Source organism: Brachyistius frenatus, unplaced genomic scaffold (genome assembly GCF_029030835.1).
Source record: "Brachyistius frenatus isolate BFR_SWC_R1_liver_20210118 unplaced genomic scaffold, ASM2903083v1 Contig_67, whole genome shotgun sequence".
Lineage (NCBI taxonomy): Eukaryota > Metazoa > Chordata > Actinopteri > Embiotocidae > Brachyistius > Brachyistius frenatus.
In genome coordinates this window covers 588683-616630 of record NW_027210666.1, presented here as the reverse complement: position 1 = coordinate 616630, position 27948 = coordinate 588683, and the positions used below count along the sequence as shown (strand labels likewise).

Genomic DNA, 27948 nt, shown 5'->3' with positions numbered 1-27948 from the left:
GGTCATATTTCAATTGGGACAGCCTCCATAAACAGTACGGACATCTGAGGTGTCACAAAAGAATCAATGCCACAGCAAATGTCCTAGAATCCAAAGACCACGCTGAAGGCAGTTCATTAATTCCAATAAGTTTTATTCGATCTAAAAACGTACTAGTTCCTTCGTTAAAACAAGTTCCTTTCAACTTCACTTTTCCACATCACATTTCATTTTCATTTTCCATCTGACAACATTCTCTTCACCTTCTAATACACTTCCCCAAAACACTACGAATAGTTAAATGTTCATTACTGCTCCACAAATGTTCCTAACTACGTTTCATATTGGAATGCGACAGTCTACGACTACTTTTAATGGTTAATGGATGTAAGCGATTAAGTGTGGTTTAATAATGATCGAGATTTTTCAATCTGCAGGAATGACTCGTTTCATTTACTCTGTGCACAGGACAGCAACTCCACGCTCGTAAAAGCTGTGTGGGTCTTCTTTGGTGGCGATGTCAAAGTCAACAGTGAAGATGAGGTCAGACCTGGTGAAGTTCAGGTACACGGGCAGAGTGACCTGCAGCAACAGAAAAACAAGAGGTGATGGAGACACCAAGACCAAAGCGGAATACGATCACATTTACGTTTTATTTTCCCCTCAGCTGAGAGCATAGATTAGATACAAAGATAAACAGTCATGTTGTATGTCCAGATGTTGTTTATACCATGTGTCTCTTCTCAGCATTGCTTTGCTTGATCCAGCGGAGCTGAGTCAGCGGCAGCTCAGTGGAGATGGTGGTGGACAGAGACAGCTTGTTGTTGGCACAAGTAGCTCCCTGCAGTTTCAGACCTGGAAGACACGGTTCACAAGTTTGGAGTTAGAACCCCGAAAAACGACATTTTACAAATCTCTTTACCTTTATTAACACATGTTCACAAGAGTTCTGCGAGTAACTAGTGAGGCTATATTTTTTAATTTCACGTCATATAAAAAGGTGGCTTACTGCACAAGAGAATAACTTAAAATTTACAGAGCCGTGTTATATGTTTTATTGTCTCCGATGTAGGAGTACTAAAAGATCACGGGAACAGATCTGAGCATAGATCTGTTTTAGAGTTAGAAAACAGTCCAGCACAACTCTACTCCTGACCTCATAAACATCTCAAGGGTATTTTTCCCCACTCACATACGTGACCTTTGTCGCATTACCACAATTCACTGTTATACAATCAGCATTCCCTGACTGCAGCTGATGATGTGTGTTTAGTCTGACCTTTGATGCCGAAACTGCAGGCGTCCAGTGCGGCGCCCTGGGCGGTGGTGACGTTGACCTCGAGACACAGCTCTTCCAGGGACCAGCTGTTGGCCTGCGCCACATACTGGCGGGTGGCGGTAATGTAAGCCTCCGGCACAAACAGGCTGCCCAAGCACACATGGATGTTCTGCAGAGGGCGAGACGGAGGAGGACACAAGGAAAAAGGAAGAAAAGGAAAGTAACAGTTCATTCTCAGTTTTATTGTACAATTCAAGAGTCAAGAGTTTGTTTGTCGGCGAACATAAACAGTACCTTCAGTTCCTTTGCACCCCCGCTGGCAGCTCCCTGGGAGATCTGCTGCAGCTGTTTGATTCGCTCGCTGAAGTCTGCCACCCACTGGATCACAGTCATGGAGGTTGGGACTGTGTAGCGGCACCAGCTGCGAGGGAGGATTCCTGCAGAGACAGACAGGCGTTTTACCATAAAATCACTTCCCTGGATTAATGTATCCAACTTCAAACAAATTCACTGAAGTCACAAAAACACATGAACAGATCTGGGTGAAAAACCTTTCACGAATTCACTGATGAGTGTGCGCAGGTAGTTGGTCTGCTTCTTCTTGCCCTCGCACACTTGCACCACGTCGGACAGATCCTGGCGGACCTCCTGGAGCATCTTGCCGCCCATCTTCACCTCGCGCTCGAAGAAGCGGAACAGCGGGTCCTGGTGTTTGTGTGATTGGACAAAGACGACATTAAAGCAAATACAACTGGACGGATACATCAATGACACAGAGAAGAGCAAATACATATTCATCTACTGACATTCAAACCTGTGCTTTTACTTTTTTTTTTTTTTTTTTTTTTCATTTTACCTGCTTACCTCACAAGTCGAGCACAAAAAATGTCACAAATGTTTAGTTGTCGTTGCAGTCATTTCTCACAGAAACAAATTAAGGATATTTTTAGTTTTGCCTTGAGAGGTTTGCTTGCCAGCAACCTTTCCTCTTTTTCCCCGCCATTACCTTGATGTTCTCTACTGTGCGTTTGAGTGGATTGACTGTTTGCGGCATGAGCTGCAGCCAGTTGCAGGCGGTGGTGTGAAGGGTCCTCATCCAGGCCGGCTGGGCATCTGATGTGGACGAAGCGCGCTCCTTCTTCTCCGTCTCGTAGGCAAGGTCATCCTCATCCTCCAACATCTGCATTTTCAGCATCTTACCCATCATGTCAGTGCCTGTGCAGCCCGGCAGACGGAGCGAGTGAGCAGGGAGGGAGGTGGAAGACAAGGCCGTGGCGAGAGGTGGAGGGGGGGAGAAGAAATTAATTGTGGAACGAAGACACAAACAGCTTACCGTCAAGGAAGTGTTAATAAAGGGTTTGTTCAATCAAATAAAAAAATAAATTAAAAAAAAAAAGGATTTGGGCTAGACAAACAAATTAGGACGACATTGGGTAGGACAAAACACACACAAGGCTTCAGGCAATATTTCCTTCAGATGTAACATTCAACATAGTTGCCAAGTGGATAAATGAGCCACGTTCTTGGCTGACTGGATCTGAAAAAGAAATTAAGGCAACCAATGTAGGGTGGCAGGTTTTGAGGGAGAAAGTAAAGGGAGGAAGTGAGGATGAGGGAGACGTGTCGGGATCAAAATGACAAAACAGGGTAGGGAATATGAAGGGGGAGCTGAGGGGATATGGAGGTCGGTGGCTGTTTTATATCCTAATCTGAGGGTGGGATGCGGATGGTATGGCAGCAAAGCGACATGATGGCTGTGAAATACAGCTGCTGGAGGGTGAGGACACACCCATCCTTTGGGCAGAGCACCTTTTAAAAGTATGATGGCTACGACTACAGCGAGGCTACACCATACTGCTACATTAAACAAGGATGCAACTAGGGGCTACTTATGAAACCACAGAAACCTAACTTGGTAGTGAGGTGAGGAGAACCGATGGAAAGATGAGGGATTAGCAGAGGAAACACTCGCAGCATGTTTTTTTGCCACCAATCACCGAGTATTCTGCCCAAAGCAGACGCAAAAATATAAGATCTCGACGTCTCACTGCAAGGAGACACCCTGTCAAAATAAGAGTCAGGACACTAGAATAGAGAGAGAGTTGGTTAATGAACTGCACTGTGAGAACAGAACATGTGATCAGATGGATTGTATATGGAACAGGAATCAAGAAAAGCGTCGGTCCAGTAACAGTAATGAAACACCAGAGTGAGGTATTGAAGAGGAGCGGCCGCGGCATACCCTGAGTGGTGAGCAAGACCTTCTCAGCATTGCTAGGCAACCCGAGCCAAGATGGAGTCTGAGTGTCAGGAAGCATCTCAACCCAGTGGATGAACTCCTCCCGTCTGTAACAAATCAAAGTCATGAAAATGTTTATGGTTCGGGTCATCAGAAAATCTTCTTTTTATATTACTGAATTCAGGAGTGGTGTAGTTAAAAAATTCCAAATAATACTGACCGGATGCCGTCGGGCATCTTGATGTCCTTGTGGCCGTCAACCTTGAGAGCCAGTTTGAACTCGCTGTCAAAGCTTCTCTTGGTGAAGATGCGGTCCAGAAAGGTGATGAGCAGCCGCTGGTCAAACTCGTTGTCAATGCGGCCACCATAGATGGACTGGGCCATCAAGGTTTTTAGAGCCGCCCAGGGGATTTTGTCTGGTGCGATGTTCTGACGGCCCTGTGTGTGTGTGTAAGTGTGAGAGGGTGGTCATATTCTTAAAACACACTGTCGAATCCCCAATAGTCATGTAATGTATTAGACAGAATTTCTATTTTTAAAAAGGTAGCAACCGTATGAATGTATTGGTTGTTGATATTGTACATGTTTCTATTGGCAACTAATAATTCCTGCGTTGACAGAAGACACATTGAAAGTTGTGTGTATGATTCTGACCTTAGCAGTGTCGTCCAGCCAGGTGTCAACTGTGTCACAAGCAGACCGGAGGTCCGACTCTCCAAACTCGTATTTCTTGGACCAGCCGAGTGGTGCGTAACGCAGACGCTCCTGGATCACTGCATGGAACCAAGCCAGCAGGAAGTAGAGGCGTGCACGTTCGTTGGGAGCCTGTAAAGACGTGGAAAAACAATTATTCAGATAGGAAATATTGGAAGACTTATTTAAGTTGTGAAGTGTGTGTTTGGGTGTTGATGAATGCAGCTTAGATCACCTTGCACATGCGAGCCACAGGGATGCTGCTGAAGGTCCTGAGCATGTTGGCCTTGACACCAGGAGGAGGCTCAAACACGAAGATACGACCGGCACGAAGCAGATTCACCGGCACCTGATAGGAAAACACAACACTTAGAAAAACGGGAACTTCGGGACTAGAATTGAGAATCAATTCAGTCACTAAAGTTTTCACGATCGAGATTTTTACGTGTTGGAAATATCCTTTTGTGATGTGGTATACCTTGGGGTTGATCTCCATTGTAAGGAAAAGCCTGAAGCTGGCATGAGGCTGCATGGAGTGAAGCTTCTTCTCCAGCTGCATCAGCCATCCGGGGGCCAGGTGGACGTTCTCCAACATCACCCACCTGCAGGACAAAAAACCGTCAGGATCCCGGTGCAACAACACAACGTGTACATTCTCACAAACAAACGGAAACAAGATAACTTACCTGCCAGACTTGACAGCAGTGTTGATATCTCTGTCTGCCTTATTAAAACCTTCAGCAGAACCTGTGGACAGTGGAAGAATGCAAACGTTTACCATATCCTCTATAAGCTTTTGATAGATTTGATTTGATTTATGTGACTGTTGAACCAAGAGTTGATTCCTCCCTTACCAATGGAGATGGAGGTGATTTGTTTGTTCTGCTCAGCAGCCAGATCTCTGACCAGTCCGCTGGCATCATAACCTGGTACAGAGCACATCAACACTGGAGTGCTGGGCTTCACCTACACACACAAGAAGAGGGATGTCAGCAACATATTCAACAACATAGACGATGGAAAAGAAATTGAAGAAATATTCAACTCTACCTCACTGTCCACAATATTAGCCAGGTCAAGAGGCTGCTCAATGATGTTCATGAAGGACTCTCCCAACACTTTGGACACAAAAATGTGCGACATGGCCAGCAGGCGGTCGGGACGGAAGGCCTGAATCAGCAGCAGCTGGTGCACAGCCTGGCCGATGGTTGCTAAACAGGGAATAGTACAGGTAAGAGCAGGCAGGTCATCTAGACAAACAATATTCTGTATACACTCACACATGTTGTTTGCTCCGAAAGTTGAAGTATATACTCACTGGACTGTTTCTCCTCTGACCACAGGTAGGGAACGGCCAGATCAGGAGTGTTGCTCTCAATCCACATGAAGAATTGCTGAAGTAACGAAACAAAGCGTTAAACGATCCCCAATACAGTTTGTGCGAGTGATACCAGATAAAAAGCATCTGTTGGTACTCACCTCGTCAGCCTCGACTTTTTCCACCAAGTCTTTGAATGCCGGCAGACGGCTGAGTCGGACCATGGCCTCACACTGTTCGGTGGTCAGACCCTTCACCTTGGGCAGCGACATGCCCGTCAGCACGATCTCCTTACCACGCAGGAAGTGCTGGAACTCTACGTCGTATGACGGCTCACTGGAGAAGTGGCGATTTAGAAGATTTATGATGAGTGGAAAAATTGAGCAACTGTGTTTTCAGTGATACTACTACTGGTAGCCCATTAACTTCTTACCTGGTCATGCCCTTTAGGCTGATCTTACCCAGCAGCATGGCAAAAGTAATGTGGTCCTGGTGCAGCATGCCTTTGGCCACTCTGTTGAATGCCACCTAATTCCACACAATCCAAACATAAGCACATGTCTGTTACGTTCAACCCAAATAAAATGAGTGTTTTACTCTAAAAAAAAAAGTTGTCGTTCAAACCTGGAAGAGGTCTTTGGTGATGATAGCCAGTCTCTGTGAATGATCGCTAATGCCCTTGAGATTAGCGTTCTCATACAGCACGTTGTAGTAGACGTCCAGGAAAAAGTGAAGAGAGTACTGGTAGAGGAAGTGCATCTGAGAGGAGATACAAAAAAAAGTTGGTTTAATCAACATTGGGTCGATTTGCAGGGCTGCACAGAAAAGACAACCAAAAATCTATAATAGCTTTGCATTCATTTCTGTTCATTAGTGTTAGATGACGTAGGCGAATGAGACAAGTGAGATGTTTCCAGACCTGGTTGAGAGCCTCCATGGTGAAGTAGATGCTGCTGCAGGCAGAGGACAGAGACAGGTATTGCTGGGACACCGCCTCCACCTCAGCCATGACGATATCCGTCTCCTCCACCTTCCTCGTCACCTCAGCTGCCTCCTTCTTCAAGTTCTCCAGCGTGGTGATGATGGTGTCATCATCTAGGATGCGACCCTTAACCTCATTGAGGGCCTGCAGCAGGGATTTTTCCAGCTGACGAAGACGCAGCTGAAACTCACCTAAAAGAGACGTGAAGTCATTAATGGGTTTCATCGCTTCACTGACCTCTTTTTCCCCACTAGTGGCCTTGTTATTATATCACTACATCTGCCTGTTTCTGACTCACCCTGCAGTTTGAGCAGGTCAGAGCGTTTCTCATCCACATCAGGTCTCTCAGCCTTTAGGACCTTGTTGAGACACTGGCTCTGAAGGCTGCTGCGTGTCACAGTGAAGTTGACAAATGTGACACGAGAGCACAAGTCTGGTGGGAACTCGACCTGCAATACACAAGAGACATATATAATACAAATCAACTTCAAACTCCATTTCAGCAAAAGATGAAAGCAAATTTAAACAAATTAAATTCACGAATACTTGCTGAAATTATCAAAACGATCACGTTTCTTTCATATCAATAAATGAATACTAAATACTAAATAGAATGCTCTCCTTACCGTTGGGTCTCGTGTGGAGAGGAAGATGACGAACGAAGGTGACAGATCGATGTCCTGGTCTCCGAGGGTGATGAGGACACGTCCTCCAGTCCTGCGGACCTCTCTGTTTAGAACCGGGTTCAAGATGGGATCGTAGCTCTCTACATCCTGAAGAGCAAAAAGAAGACGAATAAATCACGACAAACAAAGAAGTCTTTGATGAATATGAAAGCGGTGGAAAGTGATCACGGAACAAGCACACAATAAAATGTTGGCAGTGTGAAGCAGCTGCTCTTACCTGGACCAGCAGCGGGTTTCCAAAACGCAGGGCACTCTCCAGGTTCTTCCTGAAAGCGTCATCCAGGAAGCTGGTTCTGGTGATCTTGCGCTCTTTGTACTCATTCATTATGAACTCTGTGGCCTGGCCTGATGGATCGATTATCAGTGGGTACCTAAATCAGCAGAGATATCGAGTTAAATTCAACTCAAAGCCAGTAATTAAACCTAAAAACATTACCGTGACATTTTCAGTTTGGGTTCCCAGACCAAAATAGAGACGCTGACCTGTTGAACCGTTTGAGCATGATGGCGTTCTCAGTACAGAGGTCATCAGCTGGGAGGGAGTTGGCTTGCCAGCGAAGTCTCTCATCTGCGTTGGACAGGTACTCAGTACGGGCGATATCCGTACGGAACTGAGGGAAAAAATTAGGTCAGTTTAGAGTAATGTCTTCTGCCATCAGATTAAAAGAACATGCTAAATGGGTCTGTGCATATGGCTTTAGTAAAAACAAAAATATTTTATTAAAAAGCCCAAAGTACAACTGATGTAAAGCATCTTTAAGTCTGTTAAAATCTAAACTCACTAAGGTCTTATCAACAATACTCTCTGATTTGTAGCACTAGTAGTAGTAACTATTATTTGGTATCAATGAGAACAGGATCTACTGTAATAAATGCGTGAATAATGTGACTGAAGCTCTGACTTTGGCGCTGTGGACCACAGCTTCAAGTACCTGAATGTTGGCCTGCTGCAGGTGATGAGACCATGTGGTGAACAGGTTCTGTCTCATCTGTTGTTCAAAGTAGCCTGCATAAGTAATGAACGCTGCCGAGAGCAGACAGTCTCCTGCGATGGTGGACATCTGGTTCTTGAACGTCTCACTGGTCTTCTCCCAGCGATCTCTCTCAGCGGAAAGGCTCTTCAGGAGGGCTGTGCTGCGATTCACCTGAGAGCAAAGGGCAAAATATGATATAATATTCAAGAACCTTGATGACAACTGAGGGGGCTGATATGAAGGGTAGCAGTTACCTTCGCCTCGACTGCAGCCAGATCAGCCTTGATGGCCTGGGCCTCTGAGATGAGGACAGCGTACTCCTCCTTGTAGCGGGCAATGCTGGCCTCCAGGTCTCTGATCATCTGCTCCACCTCCTCTGCCTTTGTCTTGTTGTCCTTGGCATCATCCTCAAGCTTCTGCAGTTCATTACGCAGAGGCTCCACACGCTTCAGCATGTCAGCATACATAAGCTAGAGGAGCGGTAGAAAATGGTATACATTAGAAGAGTGCTTTTTTCCCCCTGTTATTATCTTTATTTCTACGTTGTTTAGGCCTCCATACCTGAGCAATCGCCCATTTCACCATAGGTCCACAGGCCAGAGATGCCCTGTTGACTTGGTCATAGTTGTAGCTTGGGTTAGAGAGGTAGTTCTTCTTCATCTTTTCACGGATGGAGTCACTGGATAAAGTAGGAATAGTCCAAGAAGTTAGAATACAGCAGCACTTTATACAGTCACATACTTCAGTGTGATCAATGATCATAAATCAAAGGAAATTAGGATTTTGTGGGATACTGATAAGGGATTATTTATTTATTGTTTGGTGTTGGGAAGGAGTACAATTTCTACCAACTTCATTGTGAGCTGGTGGTAATCACCACAATGATTTCTTACAATGTGATTCCAAATCCACTGATTACACTTTGATCCTAAGGATTCGAAATCAAGTACTAATCACAGGTGCTGCTTGTACTGATTGAATATTATCATTTGTTCTTCCATTACACGAAGACAGAACAGACATTCTGACACTGGTACCTCATTTCCTCAGAGGAGAAGTTGACTATGCTGCTGATGAAATTGTCCCTGATAATAACTTGTCTGATTTTTTTCCAGTCATTGGTCTCCTCGCCCATCATTAGGCAGATAGACTCCAGGGCCAGTTTGACTGCAGCTGGGGGATTGGTCATAGCCCGCACTTCTACTAGGTGCTGCCGCTTAATAGAATTCACCGCTAGTTAAGTGGAAGGAGGAGCATGAGAGAAAGATATAGTAAGATGAGGGGGGCCGGGGATGAGGAGTATTTAGAGGAAGAAGTGGGGAGGAATTTGGAACAGGTTTAGAGGGGAAAAACAGAAAAAGACAGGGGAGAGAGAGAGGGGAGGTTTTTTTTAGTCAACAATTGCAACAAAAAGCCTCCCTTAATTCACCTGATCTCTTCAGCAGAGAAGTTAACAATGGTGGGAATGAAGTTCTCCCTCATGATGATGGAACGGATCTGCTTCCAGTCGGTCGTGCTCTCTCCCAGGAGCAAGCAAATGGACTCCAGCGCCAGCTTCACGGCTGCGGGTGGATTGGCCATGGAACGCACCTCCACCAGGTGCTGCTTCTTAATGGACTTAACAGCTATCAACATCAGGTGAACAAGGATGAGGATTATGACGGGGAAAAGGGCAATGACGAGGGGAGGATGTAGGCAGAAATAAAGTTCTTAACTGGAAGCCCTGTGCATAACATTAAAGGTGTGTTCTGCATAACAATAAAAGTATATAGTGAACACCCATCAAAAAACGCTACGAGAAAATGTAAAAGAAACACGGTACCATTCTGAGCCTCAATGACAGCTGGCTCCACCTGGTCCAAGTCCTGTTTGACCCACTGCTGTTTGTCTTTGATCACCTCCTGCTGCTTGTACACAGATTCCTGGATCTCCTGGCTCATCACCTGGAATCACAGTAATAACACCATAAGAGTACAGTCCAGCTCTATAAAAGCTAAATGGCCTGAAGGGGTCATGTCCATAGCTGTATAATAAAATAGAGATCAGAGAAAAGCAATTTCTTGTTCTTCAAGAGTGTTAAATTTCTTCCTGCGCACCTTTTTCTTCTCAGCCTCCTGCTGGTCTTTGACCATCTTCTTCAGTTTGTCGTTGGCAGCAGCATTCTTTGCCTCCAACTCCTGGCTCTTGATTCTCAGGTCACGACGAAGTTCCTCAACCTTGATGAAAAGGCATAAATACAACCAGGGAGTTGATCGACACTGATGGCTTTTTGTGGATCTCGTGCTAAAATAGCATTAAATAAATACCAAGCACATTAGATTATGTAAAGACATGAAAGATTCATTTCACCTGATCGACAGTCTCCTTGATCTTGCGGAGACCAACGTTGAGGTGCATCTGCTGCTCCTCCAGCTCACTGCGTTTCTCATTGAACAGGTTGGCATACTGGTTGATGAAGTCGAGGTAGTGGCGAGGAGTGATGGCCATGGTGTGACCGCCACGCTTGGCCAGACGGTTGTTAGCCTGCGAGATTTGATAACAAGTTTGTGTTCCGTTAAAGCAAACCACATAATGATCTGATTAATGACACTGTAAAGTTGGAAACATCCCTACCTGGTGAAGAGTCTGGTGTACGAACACACAGCCATTGACAATAGCCTCGCGGTGAGATGGCGGCTGGGGCAGTTTGTCATAGACGACGGGCATGTAGTCTGGCACCTTGTAGTTGGGCTTCTCCAGATCCATCTTACAGGTGAATTCCTTACCCACCTGATAAAGGGCCTCTGTGGACCAGTCTCCAAACCAGTTCAACACACACCTGAGACAGAGGAGAGTTTTTACTAAAAGAAGAAACTCTTATCTGTCTATGCAGTCTCCTGTTTCTCTAATGTCATATGTTTCTTCGATGTGAGTCTCTGTACCTGTTGAAGAGGGCAGGAGATGTGGCCGCCCTGTCCTTCAGGCCCTCGGATGAGGGGTTCATGGTGAAAACCACGTGGAGGTTTCTGATAACCTGGCTGGTGAACCACTTGTACAGCTCCTCGTGAGTGTCGAGCATTAGGCCCTCTTTCTGAGCTCCCTCCTTACACTGAGTCATCAGGGTGGCATATTCATCTCCCTCAAACAGGCCAGGAACCTACAAAAAAGCAGGGTGATGTTAACATGAAAAAATAAAATTATGTACAAACAACCTCAGAAAACTAAATCCTGTGTTGTGACTTTTTATCGCAATGACCACACCACAAAGACGTTACCTCTCCGTTGGCCAGCAGTGTGTTCATTCTCTCAAGGAAACCAGAATCCAGCACGTTGGACTCGTCCATGATGAAGGCGATCTTCTCGTTCTTGCAGCCTGAGCGACGCAGAACTGTACGGAGGTCTTCATCAAAGTCCTCCCCAGTGTATTTCCTGTGTACCTGAAAACACACACACACACACACACACACACAAATCAATATACAGAAAGGCAAGTGTGTTGCCATGACTGCAAATCATCTTCACATTTACTGTACCAACCTTGATCTGGTAGACACTCAGTCCGTTCATCCAGGCCACGAAGCGAGAGAGAGTGGTCTTTCCTGCTCCACTCACTCCAATTAACAGGAGATGGCCCTGAGGCTGACGGAAGATTCTAAAATAGGATACGAACATTTGAAATTTACTCCACAACAAAGTATTTTAGATCCGAGAAGCAGTGAGATGAAGAAGGCTGTTACTCACCGATCAATTCGGAGGACGTGGTCCAGCACCTCATTAAAGAGCACCAGAGGGACATCCAGCTCCTCCTCATAGAAGACCTTCAAACGGGCCTTCACATAGTCTCTCAGTTCCTCCTGTTCCACTGGGATGTAGTCCTGCATCCACAAAACCAAGAAACTCAGTACATGCTCATGACTGGAGGGAAATTATCATAAGAAGAATATTACAGAAGCAGAAATCACAGTATGATCAACATATCTCTAATTTACCTTGGAGAGCCAGTTGCTGTAGAGGATGGGCCTGTTCAGACCCTTCTCCTTATCAATGTTGGGGAAGTGTTTGAGAGCAACCATGTCAATGTTTTCATCCGTCCACCTTCTCTCTTCATCACCTACCAACCTGGAAATCAAACCACATCCGTTTATTTGCTGTTAAAATATTATTTGCCAAAACATTAGACCACATTATCTACTCTGCGAGGGATAAAACTCACAGACACTAAAACCCACCTATCCTGGAAGAGACGGAGAGCCTCATGGGCCCAGATGCGGATGAGGCCCTCTACAGGCAGGGTCTCAAGTGGACGCAGGGCCTCAAAGATGCCCCTAACCCAGCGGGTCATTTCTCTGGGAGAGTAGATGTAGTGAGGCTGAGTGTCCTGGGTGAACCGCTCCTGGAGTGGGAAAAGGGATTGAAATAAAATATGTAAATAAATTAGTAAAACAAGTAATTAATAATTCATGAATTAGTATTATCTTTTACGTAGATATTTAGTCATCTCCTTTACCTGAGACATGGTGTAAAACTCAACCATAGCAGCTGTAAGAGGTTCAGCGTAGGTTCGTAGAGATGGGATGAGGCGCAGCATGGCACGGTTGAAGGTTCCATAAATCTGGGTGAGCGAGGCGGGGCCTGGATAGTCCACATACACCACAGGAACATGACGCAGGAACCTAGAAAAAGAACATCAGAACATGGTCTCCATTAGGACCTGCCACATGCAATGTTTAATTTTCTATGTATTATTTCCATTTAAGATGTTGAAATAGTTCAGTGTTAAACATAGGATCGGTTATATTACTGTATAAAGTCTGAGTGATGCACCTGTGCGTGAGAGGCTTTCTGCCAGGGTCAGTGGGAGGATTACAGGCTCCAACAAACTGGATCCTCTCCAATTTGACCCAAGTCTGGTCCGAGGTGCGATAGAAGCCTCCATGTTCCACCATCTGCAAGAAGATAAAGGACACCACATTTTATGCTGGCGGGATTTTACTTTACACTTTCAAATACCAAATGAGTCTTAGGAAATACAGCCACGCATGTATCCGTGTTTGTATACAGTGTATCATACCTGTCTGAGGAAAGATATGACCCTCTGTGTGCCGTACTTGTCCATGTCCGGCAGATTGATCTCATCACAGAATAACACCAGCCACTTGCCCAGCTGGACGGGGGCGAGGACCACACCGTTGGGGGTTCGGCGATACTCGCAGTAGTGGTCGAAGGTCTTCAGCAGCAGCTCTGGGGTGGTGGCGCTGGAGAAGTTCAGACCAACAACCTGGCAGAAAATGGTGGAAATTAAAAAGATACAAAATTAAGCAATATCTTCTTTTTGTTTTTTACTTAGTTGATTCAGTTTTATTGAACAGTACACAAAATATAACAGATGGATAAAAAAAATTCCAATGCTATTGCAAAATGATAACAATAACAGTTTCAAGGTCAGATTGTATTTTATTGGTTGACTTTTAAGGATTTATGTTTCAAGGTCAGATTGTATTTTATTGGTTGACTTTTAAGGATTTATGTGAAGGTTCAAATTGATTTACTCCAGTCTCTCACCTCCATGTCAGGCAAAGCCCTGAGGGCGCTGAACAGGGTCATGGTCTTTCCAGAGCCGGGGGGTCCACACAGCACCAGCGGTTTGTGCTCTGCCAGCCACGTGTAAAGCAAAGCCTCGTGGCGCACAGTGTCCAGGGTGGGAACCACAACGTCTGGGGATGCCACTTTGTGGGTTTCCACTTCAATCTGGGGCACTTTGCCCTGCCAAGACTGCCACTCTCCTGAGATGCACACCTAAAAACGAATAAATAAATGGTTGTTCCGAAAATAGAAGACTGAAGTGGTTTTGTTTCATTCCCAGTGACAGTAGATATGGAGAATCTGTTTCAACAAGAAGGGCTGTACCTCATAGTCAATGATGGGGACATTGGGAGCAGCGGGAAGGGGCACAGTGGTGATGCGGCGGATGTATTCCCCAAGCTCCCCCCTTATCTTCAACCGTCCATCACCAGAGAAGGACCAGAGCACAGCGTAGATCAAATATTTCTGCAGAGAAACACCACAAAATTCCTCCATGTTAAGAAGATACATTCATTTTTGCAGTGATTCAGTTGAAAACAATAAAACATTTGTGCTTCTCTGAGTTTTATGGAGAGCAGAAAGTAGAACATTACCTGCATGTATTTCTCTAGCTGATCAATAGGCATGGGGAAGTCAGGGTGGTTGTTGTTGTAGAGAGCCACATTACGGCAGGCCTGGTGCAGCATTGAAAACAGTGAACCCATACAGCGCAGGCGGGTGAAGTCCATGATGTGCTCCATCTTAGAGGCATGCTCCAAGGCCTTGATCACGAGGCCTGTAGAGGTGAAGTACGGCTGCAGGATCGCTGCAGCATCTCTCTGGATCTGATGGAAAACACACAATAATAAATAAATGCTTGAATTGTCTTGTTTGAAAAAAAATAATAATAATAATTTATACAGTCTGTTTTCTTCCCTTCAATTACCTGCAGCATTGGAGAAGCAGTCTCATCCTCGTCCTCTGCGCCTATGCCTATCCTCATGCGTTGAGCTTCATCCTCGCCCTCATCCAATGGGATGCTGCGAATACGAGCCAGGAAGTTGTTGAAGACCATGTCTGTGCTGAGGACATCCTCACTGAACCAGACCATACCACAGCGGGACACAGTGGCCAGGGTGGCATACTTCAGGTCTTGTACTTCAAACATCACACGCACCTGAATAGAAAGAGAAAAACGAAAGAACATGCTTCCACCTGCTCGGGCTGTAATAACAAAATAACAGACCCCTGCGTTTCAAGTGCTGAGCTCTTACATTTGGTGGCAAGCTGAGACGCTCTCCATTGGGCAGGGTGAGCAGCTTGTTGTCATCCAGGACCGAGTTAAGATTTTCAACCCACTCTGGGTCAACGTCACCGTCGAAGATGATCCACTGGCGCTTCTGCAGCTCACCACGAACATTGTCAATGATCCTGAAATGGAAAGAAAAGGTATTTTACAAGTTATTTTTAGCCACACCTTGCAAGACTAAAATTAGCTGAGTATATTCCTAATAATTACTAATAAACTGTGTGACATAACTCACTTTCTGAGAACGTGTGTGAACAAGCCATCAGTCCATTCACGGGTATTGGGGTCCAGGGTTCCGTACAGGTGGTCCTTGCTGATGGCCTTGGGGTCGATGATGTGGGCCACGCCCTCGAGTCCCTCCAGCCTCTCCAGGGCCTTGAGCAGCACCCTCCATGCCATTGTCTTCCCACTGCCCGAGGGTCCCACCATCATCAGACCGTGGTTGATCTGTGTGATCTGGTATAGCTGGAGCACCTGGAAGATGTTGAATGGAAATTAGAAAATTGAACAAATTGAAGTAACTATTCAATATATGTGCTTCTGCAACATTGCAAAATTTGACCTTGGACCTGTAGTAAACTTCTGTGTCTCCAGAGGCTGAGTCCATTCTTAAGATTACTAAATAGAGGGATATTAACTCCATTTAGCTCCATACCTTCTCCACCCACGCGGTGCCCACATCGTCACCGTCTCCGTAGGTCAGGTACATCTCCGCGCAGACCTTCTTCAGCTCCTCCCTCAGAGCAGTCATTTCCCCACGCATGTACTGAACTCCTGGGAAGACATCTGACAGCAGGCTGAACAGCAGAGGGATATCCTCCGCCACCAGCTTGGGGACCATGGTCTCACACACACTCTGGATCAGGATCTAAAATAAATGAGACACAAAATGGATGAAACCACTACATTTTCTGAAAGAAATTTGCCAGAGCTGCCAAAGCTCAGCACTAAATTAATAAAGAAACCTGACTTCCAGGTCCAAGAGTCTTTGGATTTGTATACCTCCTGTTCAGGCAGGTTCTCGGCAATATCATTCTCATCGACAACTTCTCCACGCTCAAGCTTCTCCCTTTTGATTTTCTGGATGCGCTCACGCTTGACGTTGCCAGCGCTGATCAGCACACTCTTCAGCGCTCGGAGACCGAAGTCATAATGACTCTGGGATGACAGCTGCTCATCGCACAGTCTGAAATGAAAGCCAAAGATGAAATCAGAAGAGAACTTCTTGAGGTTATTTAAACTAGTTGCAAACAAACACCGTACATACTTGAAGAAGGGAACAATCTTCTTGGCGAGGATCTCGGCTGTTCGGAAACCTTGGGAGTAGAGCATGACCTGTGCGATGAGCTGGCGGTCAGGCTTCGTCATGGCCAAGCTACGGAACAGCTTCTTCAGATTGTCGGGCAGGTTGGAACGGCCAGCGTAGCCTGGGTTCATGGTGATGAAGATGGCCATGTCTGGGCTCACCTTCACCTGTTTGTTCAGGAGCTCTGTGGTGACCGAGACACCTGGGAGGGTGGCAAGATGATAAATTATTTATAATGCAATCCACATGTATAACTTAATTACTGGTGGTGAACAAAGTGGCATATGTTTGGCAATTTTGGACGTTCTATACATATTATATCGCATTCCCACATATATTGTACATACTCCGGTCTCTGTTGGGGTTGATGTGCTCCCTCAAGGCCACCTGGATGTACTGGACCTGCTGGGAGACGGCAGACAGCATTCTCTCTTCCAGACGGTTGAACTCATCGAAGCAGCCCCAGGCTCCGACCTGGCACAGACCCACAAAGATCCGACCCATGGCCTAAAGAACAAAGAAATGAGTTACACTTTGATGATCAATGAGAGAAAAACGTATTTCATTCATTTCTTATCGTGTATTGGCGTCATGGATAAAAAATAGATTAAGAACTAAGAATATGAGTCCAGTCTTGTACCTGGAAGTCGAACGTCTCATCGCAGTTGAAGACCAGGACAAAGCGTCCGAGCTGGTGACCGAGGGCTTTCACTGACTCCGTCTTCCCTGTACCAGCAGGACCTGGATGGAGGACGAATTGTTTTATGTGCTAGACTGTAATTTACTTTAAAACAAAATTTCCATTTATTATAAGAAACAAATGACACGATCAACGTCCATACCGAATGGAGATCCTCCGAGGCGAGCCTCCAATGCCTGGGTCATGGTGAGATAGCAGCGGTCTGTCAGTGGGGTCTGGACAAGCTTGTCTTGGACACCCAAGTACTCAAAGCCATAGTTGAACTTGGCATTGGCCATCTGAATTGACAGCTGCTGCAGGACATCCGTCTGCTTGGGGTCAAAGTAGAAGCGCATCTGGCTGAGCCAATCGAAGGACTTGGGGTTGTCGATCTTGTTCTTGATCAGAGTCCTGGTCACATCACGCTGGTGCACTAGCTCGGTGATCTAAAAATGGAGCACAAGATGGATTTCAGGCATTTTTCATCATACGACATTCTTTCAATAACATACTGAAGAGAAATTCCCTCTAACCAGGTGCTCCAGTTTCCTTCTCCGGAGGGGAGGCTGCTCCATCAGCACAGTGTCAGCCAACACGTTGAGAGTGGCCTCCACGTTTGACTGCACTCCCTGCATGGGTGTCATGTCCCCACCACCAGCGATGGTGGTCAAGGCGGTCTCTATGTTCTCAGACCAGGCAATCTGAGTTGAGAGGACCACCAGTTGGGCCTGTGGAGCGAGGATGTAGACAGTGACATTAAGAAAGTGACAGAATTTCCACATCTGTAATTGTGTAAAAATCAATGCTCTAAATCCCAACCTGGTAGCGATCAATCCAGTCGATGTACTGGGTCAGGTCAACGGCCGTGCCCTTGTTGAAGGCAGTGACCTCTGTGACAGACTCAGCTAGCAGCTTGGCCAGTGTCACCCTCATCTCCTTCTCCACGAGTGTCAGCCACTCGTTGATCTTCGGGTGCTCTGTGATGGAGACAGGTGTCTTGTAGAGAATCTCCTCACCCTCACGCGAGGAGATTCCCAGCACCACTGTGTTGTCCTCATTGAGTAGGATGCTGGAGACGCCGGCAAACATCTTTTTGAAATGCTTCTGCAGTTTGGCCACATTCTTGCTGTTGCCGATGATCTCAAGCAGGTCCTCATCTCCCACGAAGTAGAACCTGTCAACAACAAGAAAGTGATGGTCAGTGTGTTAATGAGTAAATGAATGCATGAATTAGCACACGTTAATGTTAATCCCAATAAATTATTCCAAATATTTGATTGTAAAAACACAATTTAATATTCCCTCTTCCTGCTTGCTCTCCCTGCGTTTTATATTCCTACCTGGGGAATGAGGATCTCTCTCTCTCCAGGTATTCTCCGAGAGCTTTCTGGATTTTTCCCAGAAGGTCGGCCAGTCGCTCCAGGGACCTCTGCACTCCCTGTATGTTCAGTACATCCATCACGAGAGGAGACTTTGTCACCTTCTTCATCAGTGCCAAGAACTCTGTGCTGATGCTGGAATAAAGAGAGACAGACAGATTACACTAGTAGAAAATATTGTTACTGCAGTGAATGTGGAGTAAATATGAAAATCACATGAAGTATTAATTCTTGAAATGAGGGTGCTTCAGTTCTAACATATCCTTAAAATTCTGACGTATTAAAACAAGAGTCCTCCATTTACCTCTGGAATCTCTGGGTTTCCACAGGCAGCAGATGTTTGATGTCAGCACTGCCTGTGAAGATGCCTTCCAGGTAGACCCAGCGACGCTGGACATCAATCCAAACATCAAACAGAGCCATGATACGATTGAGCTTGTCTTCCCAGCTTAGGGCATCTTCCTCAAACACCTTAGAGAGAAAAAAAAAAGGAAGAAGAACATGGCGTTGATGTGGTCCTGAAAAACTAAAATATTTCAAACATAATAAACAACTGTTTTAATTTATAATTCTGTTTACCTTGTAGTAAGGAGACAACTTCATGGCAGACACGCTGTTAATGTGTTCTTTGACCTTGTTGAAGAGGTCGTCCCAGCCTCTGATCAGACGACACTTGTTCTGGTAGTTCACCAGGTCGAGCTCATACGAGTTCCAGACTTCACGGATCTAAAAATCCCAAAATATTGATTTATTATTCAAGCTCCTTAAACTAGTGAGAGATTTATAATCATTTCAAATTTAGAGCTGTAGATTTATGAACCCTCCCTCTTCACCTGTTTAAGGAACTCCTCTAAAGCCATCTCTCCCTGGGCTACCAGCATAACGTCCTTCACCACCATCTCATTCTTCTGCAGATCCACATCCCAGATTTGTCCAAGAGTCAGCTCTGATGTGACCCAGTTCACATGCAAGCGCTTCATCAGCTGCTTCCAATGGCGGTCCTTCAGAGCTTCTGATTTCAGCTCAATCACCAACATGTTGACCTGAAATAAAACAGGGAGAGAAGAGAATTTTAAATGCATTTTATTTTTCTTGTGAGTCAGAACTTGAGCTAAATGAGAAAAACTAGTCTCCTGACCTTTAAATATCCTTTGAGCAGCCTCTGGACATACTCGTAGGATGCATACTGTCTCAGTCTTGCTTGGAAGTTCTTCAGCTGGTTCAGGAGAGCATCGAGACTCTGGCGAAGCTACACACACAAAATACAAACAGATTTATATTATAGTCAGAATTTCACAAGTGCAGAACAATAGCGATTTGATGTAACCGATTGCGTTGCTTTTGGTACCTTGCGAGGCTGTACAGAAACCCATGGCTGCTCTTTCATTTGGTCGATCTGTTCCCAGACCTTTGACAGCTCAGACCAAACCTCTTTCAGGTCATGCAGCTCCTCCAGCGCCACCTGCAAGTCAACATAAAGATAGAAATGAGTCAAAAGAAAAACAACTTTTCAAGAAGTTACTGCTTTAGCTTAAAAACATGTCATCAATCATACTACAAGTCCATTTTTGACCCGTATCTGTTATTTGGTCATTAATCAGTAACTTAAAATACATTAATGTAAATTGATTCAGGCATTACCTGCACCCTCTCTTCGCTGCCACTCAGCAGACCAGTATCGGTGAGCTCCAGGGCCTCTTTGGCCCGGGCGCACTTCTCCCTTTCTACCTTAAGACGGCCAAAGTTGCCTTCATAGATGGTCAGAGACTGCAGGGCCTCCTCTGGACGCAGGTTACCCTAAACGGAACAGATTATATTTGATAAAATTATCTCACATGAACTAATGTCTTCATCTGCTATTTTCTCCGCAGTAAGATATTATGGGGTTAGAAATGTGTGATTCAACTGCGTACATTAGTTCAAATTTAATAAGATAACTCAATTTGTCTTACAGCAACCGGCTTAGTCTTCTCCCAGTCACTGAGCAAGTCAGTGGTGCGGTTTTCCACAGCTTTGTCCTCTTGGACGATCTTCATCTGCAGGTTGGCCACCTGCTGCTGGATAGCAGTGTCTTTGCGCTTCATTATGTCGCTGAACGCAGCCCATTCACCTTCGATGTTGTCAATGTAGAGCCAAGAGGGAGGAAACTGGAATCGTTGCTTTTCCAGCAAACGCTGTCCGTTACGGAACAACTATAGTAAGAAGGAAAAAAAAAGTCTGATCAGAGCCCTGAATTGTATTTTCATAAAACAGACAGTTATGCGATGGTGAAGAACAGGATACTGAATGTTTTAGAATACTTACATCCACATTTTTCTCAAACTGTTTGATCTTGCGCTTCAGGGTCTGGACGTATGTTATGAAGTTGACGGCATCTGAGGTGCTAGCCGTGTCCACAGAATGTTGTTCAAGATCTTGACGGGACTAATGAGGAACAGGAAAATATATTTAAGTGACATGCAAAACTATTTAGAGGAATCTTTATCTTAGCTACCAGTATGTTTGTCATATTATACGTTACCTTAGAGATCTGGGCATGGAAGTCCCCCATGTTCTGGCCAAGCATCTGGCCAAACTTGCTGAGGACTTCCTTGTGCCAGGAGTCATACTTCAAGTTCACTTTAGACTGGACCTGTTGTCAGGGACAAGTACAAACATTTACTAAAAAGTCCTTATATTGTCGAAGAAAATATCTCTGCATTTAAATAAAAGAAATTGCTCAAATAAGGTGGTGTATGCAAGAGTGTCCTTTAGAATAATAGTTATAAAACAGAAGCATAAAATTTCAACTGTGATTTAGTCTGCATTTCTGTATTATGTAAGCATTTTCAAGAGTTTGTCTTTGGAGAAAATACTCCACCTAGAATTATCAGTCATTACTACCTTGCCATAGTCGATGACCACAGGTCCAAACTCTTTCCGGGTCTCTGCATTGTCAAAGGTTCCACGTGCTTTGCGGATCTGGACCAGCAAGGCCTGCCACTTCGTGAGGTCTTCCCCAAGACGGTTGTAGATGTTGTCAGCTTGCATGTCCCACAAGCACTGGTACTGCAGCCACACCTGGACAGAAATAACAAAGACAAGGTCATTAAATAAAACTGGAATTATCAGAAGCTGATGTACATGATAATGTTCTAATTTTGTGATGCAAGTGATGCAATTTAAACAGACAGTGAGACAGAGGTACAAAAAAAATAAAAAAAAATAATAGTCGATAGTCACAAATTTATTTTGGATTTTTGTAGTTAATGCAAAGTGGTTCTTACCTTAACATACTGCTCCACCTCATTGACAATGTCTTCCACTGCATTGTAGGCCTCCTCTAAGGCTGCAGGGCCGTCTGGCATCCTGGTCAGAGCGTTGCGGTAGAACTTCTCCTCCTCCGAGAGCTCGTAGTGGACACCCACCTAGTGAGGAAGGACAGACCAGCTTAGCTAAAAGCAATAGGACACAACATCCAAATATCATGTCTGAGCTTAAATATAACCCAGACAGTACTGCAGATCACAACTTTCAAATGTTTTGATTGATATTTTTCCAAATTGGCTTGTACTTTTTTGTTTATATACCACAGATAATCTCCAGTGGGAACCCCAACAGTTTTACAGATAAGTACCTGGTATCTTTGGCTCTGGATCCTGGGGAGAGAAAGGATGACCATCTTCCAAGAAAACATCTCCTGGTACAGCTTGTAGCGACAGTCTTCAATTGGTGGGTTCAAGTAGATCACCTGGTTAGTGATCCTCAGCTCATGGACAACATTCTAGCAAAACAACAACAACAACAACAATAAAACAGTCAGTTGTGTTCAAATAACCAAGGTTTCATAAGTAATGTATCAACAATGAAAAATAAACATGGCATGTAGCACCACAGTGTCACTAGTCACTATGGTTACCTTGATCTTGGGCTCCCCTCCAGGTTTGTGGCTGACTTGTGGAGCCTCTGTGTCCATGTCCACATCAGCTTTGTCTTCCACCTGACCACCGAGCACCTGAGTCCAGGCTTTAAGACCGGCCTGAAGACGCACTCCCAGGATACGCTCAATCTAAAAGACCAACAACATCCATTTTAATACCTTGCAGACAAGTCACCCATAGAATGAAAAAAAAGGTTTAAAGATTCAGTGTGTTACTAATATGTACGTATTTGTAGCACCAACCTCGATGTCAAGCTTGTTGACCCAGATGGGCAGGTTGGAGTAAGAATGCAGATTAAGGTCGTCCACAGCTTTCTGGACACGGTTCAGGATGTCAGAGAAGGTTTTGTGTTCGAACATGCAAGTCTCCAGAGAGCGGACCTCCAGATCTATTTTCTCCTCAATCAGTAGAAGGTCATCCACCTGGAAATTAAAAAATAAAAACATGTGTTTGGTATGATTAAACATTTGTCATTTCATTCTGAAATGACAGGTTGGAGTCTGTTTTCACGCGAATGTTGGTAACAGTTCCTCCACCCTCACCTTCTCCTGGAAGTTGAAGACTGTCTCAGCCAGCCTCTGAACGTAGGGATCCAGCTTGTAGGACTCCCAGACCAGAGTGATGCCCTCAGTGACGAGAGCCTGAACCTCCTTCTTGAGCCCAGCCACCAGCAGGGAGATGGAGGACCTCTCTTCCACCTTCTCGCAAGTGCGCTCGTAGGTGCGCACGCTCTCGATCAAAGAGATGGCAAATGGGTACAGCTGATTAGCCTGGTGGGCTTTGTTGACAATGGCCAGAGGAACACGGAAGCTCAGCCACTTGAGGTTGCGGACCTCTTTGGATAAGGTGATGATCTCTGGGAGGAAGTTGACTTTAAGCTTGAGCATGTTTCCTGTCCTTCCACGGGCGCGTGTACTCTCAATGGTGAAGATGCGGCCAGACACGCCAAGGTTACGCTGTTGCACCTGATTTACAAAATTATTTTAAACGAGCCGTTTAACAACAACAAGAAATGTGTCAGCAGCAGAATGTAAAACATTTGAAAAAAATTTTTACCTTGCGAGCCCAGTCATCAAATATCTCTTGAGTATTGAGTTTAGCCCTGAAGCTATCTCCATCCTGCTTCAGTTTCAGCCCCTCCACATGGTTCTCCCAGCCTTTCCCCAGAACATCCTCCACCCTCTTCATGTACGCAGTCAGCTGTCGGTCGATCTGCTTGGCCCAGATGATGGATCCAGACACAGGCGGCAGGTCCCGGACATGGCTCATCTTACAGGCTTGGCTCTGAGGATACTGCACTTTGAACTTGTCGTGCAGTGACTCAATGTCATCTTTCACACGCTGGATAAGCTGAGTCTGGTACTCCCGGATGGCACCGCGGATGTGGGGGCGCACGAAGAGAGCATTGAAGCGGGAGAAGATGCGGAACATCTCGTTGGCGTTCTTGGCGGTTCCCAGCTGATCACGCAGGCGGGCAGTGATACGGGTCTCCACGCGGTCAATGCGCTCGTCATAGCGCTTCATGGCAGCTTCCCAGGCTTCCATGCCTTCCTTGGACACATCCAGGCCATCGACCTCTTTGACATTCTCATATGCCAGGTTGACCTCCTCGATCGCATTGGCATCAGCAGCATCGAAGAGAACTCCAGCTACCTTCATGTCTTGAGGCTCAACTGTCTCTCCTGGGGCGTGCTGTGGCACCGCAGACACCTAGAGACAAAAAGTTCATTTCTCAATCAAGTGGTGTTAAAAAAATTAAAAAACTAAAAAAATTCAGAGGATCTACGGGAAAAACAACATTAAAATGGTGAAGCTATGTTGTCAGTTCAAATGTGGCCACTTCAGATGCAGAAGGTGCGTTACCTGAGGCCGCAGCACGCGGACAATGACGGCCCTCAGCTGCTCATGCTGCCTTCTGAAACGCCTCATGTGGTCCAGACGGGACTGGAGCTTCCTGTGAGCAGGGCTCAGACGCCACACCATCTTCAGGTTCTCCTCTCTCTTCCTCTTCACAATGTCTCTCAGAAGGACCTGCAGTTTCTCATACTCATCCTCCCAGGTCTGGAACACCTCGAAACAAGCCACCATCACCTGCACGCAGACATATGATGGACATTTAGTAAAACTTATAATATTTTGAGAAGTTAAAGTAAGAGCATACTACTGGGGGGAAAATTCCAAAAGGTTTTAGTTATTGCATGAGATCCAACCACACTAACCTTTTCAAATTCTTCGTAGGCAACATGCATTAGCTTCCTGGTGCCCAACACCTTGAGGAGCTGGGAGCTCAAGTCCCTGGAGATGGCCTCCACTAGACGCAGAGCTCTCTGGATGGGATACTTGGTATTCCTGATCTTTTTCAGGTGAGTAAATATGGCCATCAGGGCTTGGCGGATCTTATCAAGCTCTGAGGCAGAAAGCAGGTCATTGAGAGGGAAGTCCTTCATCAGAGGATTGTAGTCATTGACGGTTTCCACTGCTTGTTTCAGACCTGAGAGAAGTAGAGAAAAAACAAAAACAAACATTGAAATCTCACTTCCCTGCTATAGCCAAGCGGTTCTCGGTGAAGTATGATTGAAGCAATCAAAGTAAAATCCAAGTGTTCTTTTAATTGGTTTTCACTCACCAGTGTCAGTGTCAAAGCTGACGGTGGCATGGAAACGTTTGCCATGTTTGAGGATGTCCAGAGTGAGCAGGACCTCTGGACTTTCTCTCTTCTCTTGGATCCTGTTGAGGGCTCTCTCCAGATTCAGCCAGAAACTGATCTCCTGCAAGGCGGTGCCCGAGGCTGGGTCACGATCCAGTTTTGTCACCTTGGAGGGGGGTTAGTGTCAGGAGAAATAAATATAATGGTGTTTTTTTCTAAATGTATTTAGAAATTAAACTATTTGTCATGTATCACTTAATAGTTCCATTTAAATTTCAAACACAAATATGGGACGACCTCTCACCTTTTGGATCTCCCTGATCCAGCGGTTAACTCCAGATTGAAGCTGGTTAAGGAAGGTTGGGTCTTCCACTTTGTCTCCAAAGTCTGTGACCTTGGGTTTCTCGCAACGCTCATAGCACTGCTTAGCGATGTTTGTGATGATAGGGTGGATGAGCAGGCTGATCTCAGGAATCTCAATGTTCTGCTGCAGGTGGAGAAGGCCCATCTCCAGCTCAGCAATCTTCTTCTCGACAGACGGGGCCATCTTATCCCCATCTCTGCAAAGTTATAACAAAAAACAGATGACTTTTTCTTCCGTTACAGTCGCTGCTCCACACAAAGCTCATTACTCGGAGAGTAATTTATTGTATTAAATAAAAGGTGTTGAAGATTAATCCGAAATATGAGAACATTACCTGTCTGCCTTGCCAGACTCGCGGATGTAGGATTTAAAAAAAGGAGAAACGGCATTGCTGATGAAAGAGTGAAGTGTCTCGTAAGGAGAATCCTCACTCAAGGTCAGAACTCGAACTTGGGTTGATATGGGCTTGTCTGCATCGATGACACCTGTTCGCTTGATGAAAGCCAAGCTGCAGGGAGGAAATGGTGAACAATCACGTTTAGAATAATCCAAAATTTAGTTGGAGAAGTTTGGTATTTGGTATATTACAAATGAAAAGTATGTTATCAGTTTATCAAATAAGATCACATGCTTAATGGATAAAAAGAAAACCTTAATTACAATGCATTAGACATGTCATTTACCTGTTGGACTTGAGCCCATAATGTATGTCAATGCTGATGTTATAAGTGATGCACTCCTTCTCCTCCTCCCCTTCATCTCCAACATCCTCTGTGTGGGGAACAAATCAAATCAAAGTCTTATCTGAACAAGTGGACAGACCACTCACTGACAGGTATGTTTGTAACAGCTTCAAAATCAAATACTGTACTGAAGAAATATTCCTACTTTTTCATATCCTGCATTTGCAAAATTGAGACGTGGACCACATACCACAAGGCAGCTGATGTGATTTGTTCAAACATCACATCAGTGTTCAATACTATTTATAGAGTCTTGCTGCTAAAGATATAACACATTATTTGGATGTTAGACATTAGTTGACTTCATTTGTTTATAGTGTTGCAGCAGGGTAAAGGTGCAATCAGGGAGTTCTGTCTGCTTCCGTCCATCTATCCATGTCCCCACCCTCCTTTGCTCCCTAGCGGCTTGTAGGGAAGAAGAAAAAAAAAAAAAAACAGACAGCCATCTGCAGACACTGCTCTGCATTGCAGTATCAGTATTCTTAGCGCAAAACCACGAATAGGCTGTGGAAGTGACTCTCTGGCTGGGAATTCAAAACCTACAGGGCCCAGACTGGAGTGCCTGGTCATGTGAGGTATCAGAGGCTCGTGATTCAGCCCTGATATTAAAAAAAAAAAAAAAAGGGCTGAAGATGAATTTGCCCGGAGGAACCTGAAGATAATGTTGTCATTGACACAAGCTGTTTCACATGATAAAACCCCATGAAGTTGAGCACAATATGACTTGCAGATACGACAAAGGACTCGTTCTCTTGGGATTTCTGTGATTTTGTGTCTTGATTATATGAGACGCTTGTTTTATATCGTCACCTTGTTTGTTCTGTTCTTTTGTGTAGCACCGTTGGAAACCACTATTACTTTAACGTCCTTTATATTGTTTTTTTATTTTTTTTTAAGGCGGAAACCATTGAGGACTAACCCCCTACTTTTACAATAAAGTCGAGTGAATAAACTGCACTTAAACATAAATGCAATTGTTACTCTTAAGAAAATACACGGTTTCCACATGTAGGAACTATTAAATCAACTTGAGTGATACCACACCTTAAATGATAGCTGGCTTTCTTTGAAGCGTCTTGATACGCTGTTTTCACCTCAGCCTCGGTATAATTAAAGTAAACAGCACACGAACAAAACCCTGTTATTCAAATCACAGCCGGCAGATAGCTCTCCACCACTACTCTCAGGGCGTACCTTTGAGGGCACTCCTCTCGACCAGGATGGTGTGAACTTGAGGGTCGGCCAGGAATTTCCTCATCTGCTCCACGGAGCTCTTCTCCTCCACGGCAGTTTCCAGAGAAGCCGGGGCCTCGCCGCCATCTTCCAAGAGCAGCGGCACCAGTTTCCGAATGTGCTTCTGCAGCACCGAGGTATCAGCGACCGTTTGAACGGCCGACACCTCCATGGTGCCGGAGTTTTCCTCCGTCCCGCCGCCGTCGGACATCCCCTCGAAGCGGCCAACCAACCGGTTACGGTGTGGAAGTGAACAAAGAAACCAGGCTGACGTTATACTGCAGACGGTTGGAATCTACCGAGCTGCCCACAGACCGACCGACTGCCGCTGTCACAACGCAGCAACGCCTGACACGCGTATCTATTTGCGCAAAGGATTGTGGTCCTTGTCGTTCTATGGATGAGGTATTTCCTAGTAGACGATACTGGTTCAAGACTACAATACCCACAATGCAGTTGAACAAATGTCTGCCTGTTTGGACCGTGTATGACAGATAGGGGGAGAGAGGGAGTAGTCTCCAAAGATGCAGCCAGAACTGAGATTTTACGCTAAATCTAGTGAATATACAAGGTAACACAATTTTAATAACGGTATGAGCCTACCATTTCTGTGTTACTATAATGTTAAGAAATTATAATTGGTATAAGTTAATCGCAACTTCAACCTTGGGTGGCAT

At 45.2% G+C, this 27948-nt stretch overlaps 1 protein-coding gene across 1 annotated transcript; it reads right to left on the bottom strand.

The window, feature by feature from the left end:
• Window positions 1-116: 116 nt before the first annotated feature.
• Window positions 117-27605, bottom strand: dync1h1 (dynein, cytoplasmic 1, heavy chain 1). Its single transcript, XM_069707114.1, has 78 exons — window positions 27233-27605; window positions 25979-26066; window positions 25630-25803; window positions 25236-25491; window positions 24911-25097; window positions 24504-24775; window positions 24148-24375; window positions 23341-23994; window positions 22827-23249; window positions 22527-22706; window positions 22263-22412; window positions 21981-22127; window positions 21631-21771; window positions 21248-21424; window positions 20886-20996; window positions 20669-20788; window positions 20317-20556; window positions 20006-20161; window positions 19713-19826; window positions 19503-19613; window positions 19198-19407; window positions 18944-19090; window positions 18669-18835; window positions 18326-18499; window positions 17805-18159; window positions 17519-17713; window positions 17149-17431; window positions 16947-17047; window positions 16654-16813; window positions 16268-16508; window positions 16003-16186; window positions 15656-15868; window positions 15236-15474; window positions 14966-15122; window positions 14638-14868; window positions 14306-14536; window positions 14037-14177; window positions 13692-13925; window positions 13201-13407; window positions 12954-13075; window positions 12637-12802; window positions 12359-12522; window positions 12119-12248; window positions 11871-12004; window positions 11667-11781; window positions 11405-11566; window positions 11072-11286; window positions 10764-10968; window positions 10500-10673; window positions 10247-10366; window positions 9973-10093; window positions 9580-9775; window positions 8712-8829; window positions 8405-8620; window positions 8109-8321; window positions 7660-7787; window positions 7394-7547; window positions 7117-7263; window positions 6789-6939; window positions 6428-6681; window positions 6133-6267; window positions 5942-6036; window positions 5670-5844; window positions 5509-5584; window positions 5241-5401; window positions 5045-5156; window positions 4877-4937; window positions 4669-4792; window positions 4426-4539; window positions 4152-4322; window positions 3718-3935; window positions 3501-3604; window positions 2265-2473; window positions 1810-1963; window positions 1553-1695; window positions 1259-1427; window positions 710-834; window positions 117-561 (listed from the first exon to the last, which is right to left on the bottom strand). Exons 1-78 carry the CDS (start codon window positions 27480-27482, stop codon window positions 433-435), a joined length of 13929 nt encoding a protein of 4642 aa, XP_069563215.1. The 5' UTR covers window positions 27483-27605; the 3' UTR covers window positions 117-432.
• Window positions 27606-27948: the final 343 nt, after the last annotated feature.

Coding starts and splice junctions, on each gene's coding strand:
- dync1h1 (XM_069707114.1), bottom strand. CDS start 27,482: ATGTCCGACGGCGGCGGGACGGAGGAAAACTCCGGCACCATGGAGGTG. Junction 20,162..20,316: donor AGAAGACTAAGCCGGTTGCT/GTAAGACAAATT, acceptor TGTTCCGTTTAG/GGTAACCTGCGTCCAGAGGA. Junction 4,938..5,044: donor AATCACCTCCATCTCCATTG/GTAAGGGAGGAA, acceptor CACTGTCCACAG/GTTCTGCTGAAGGTTTTAAT.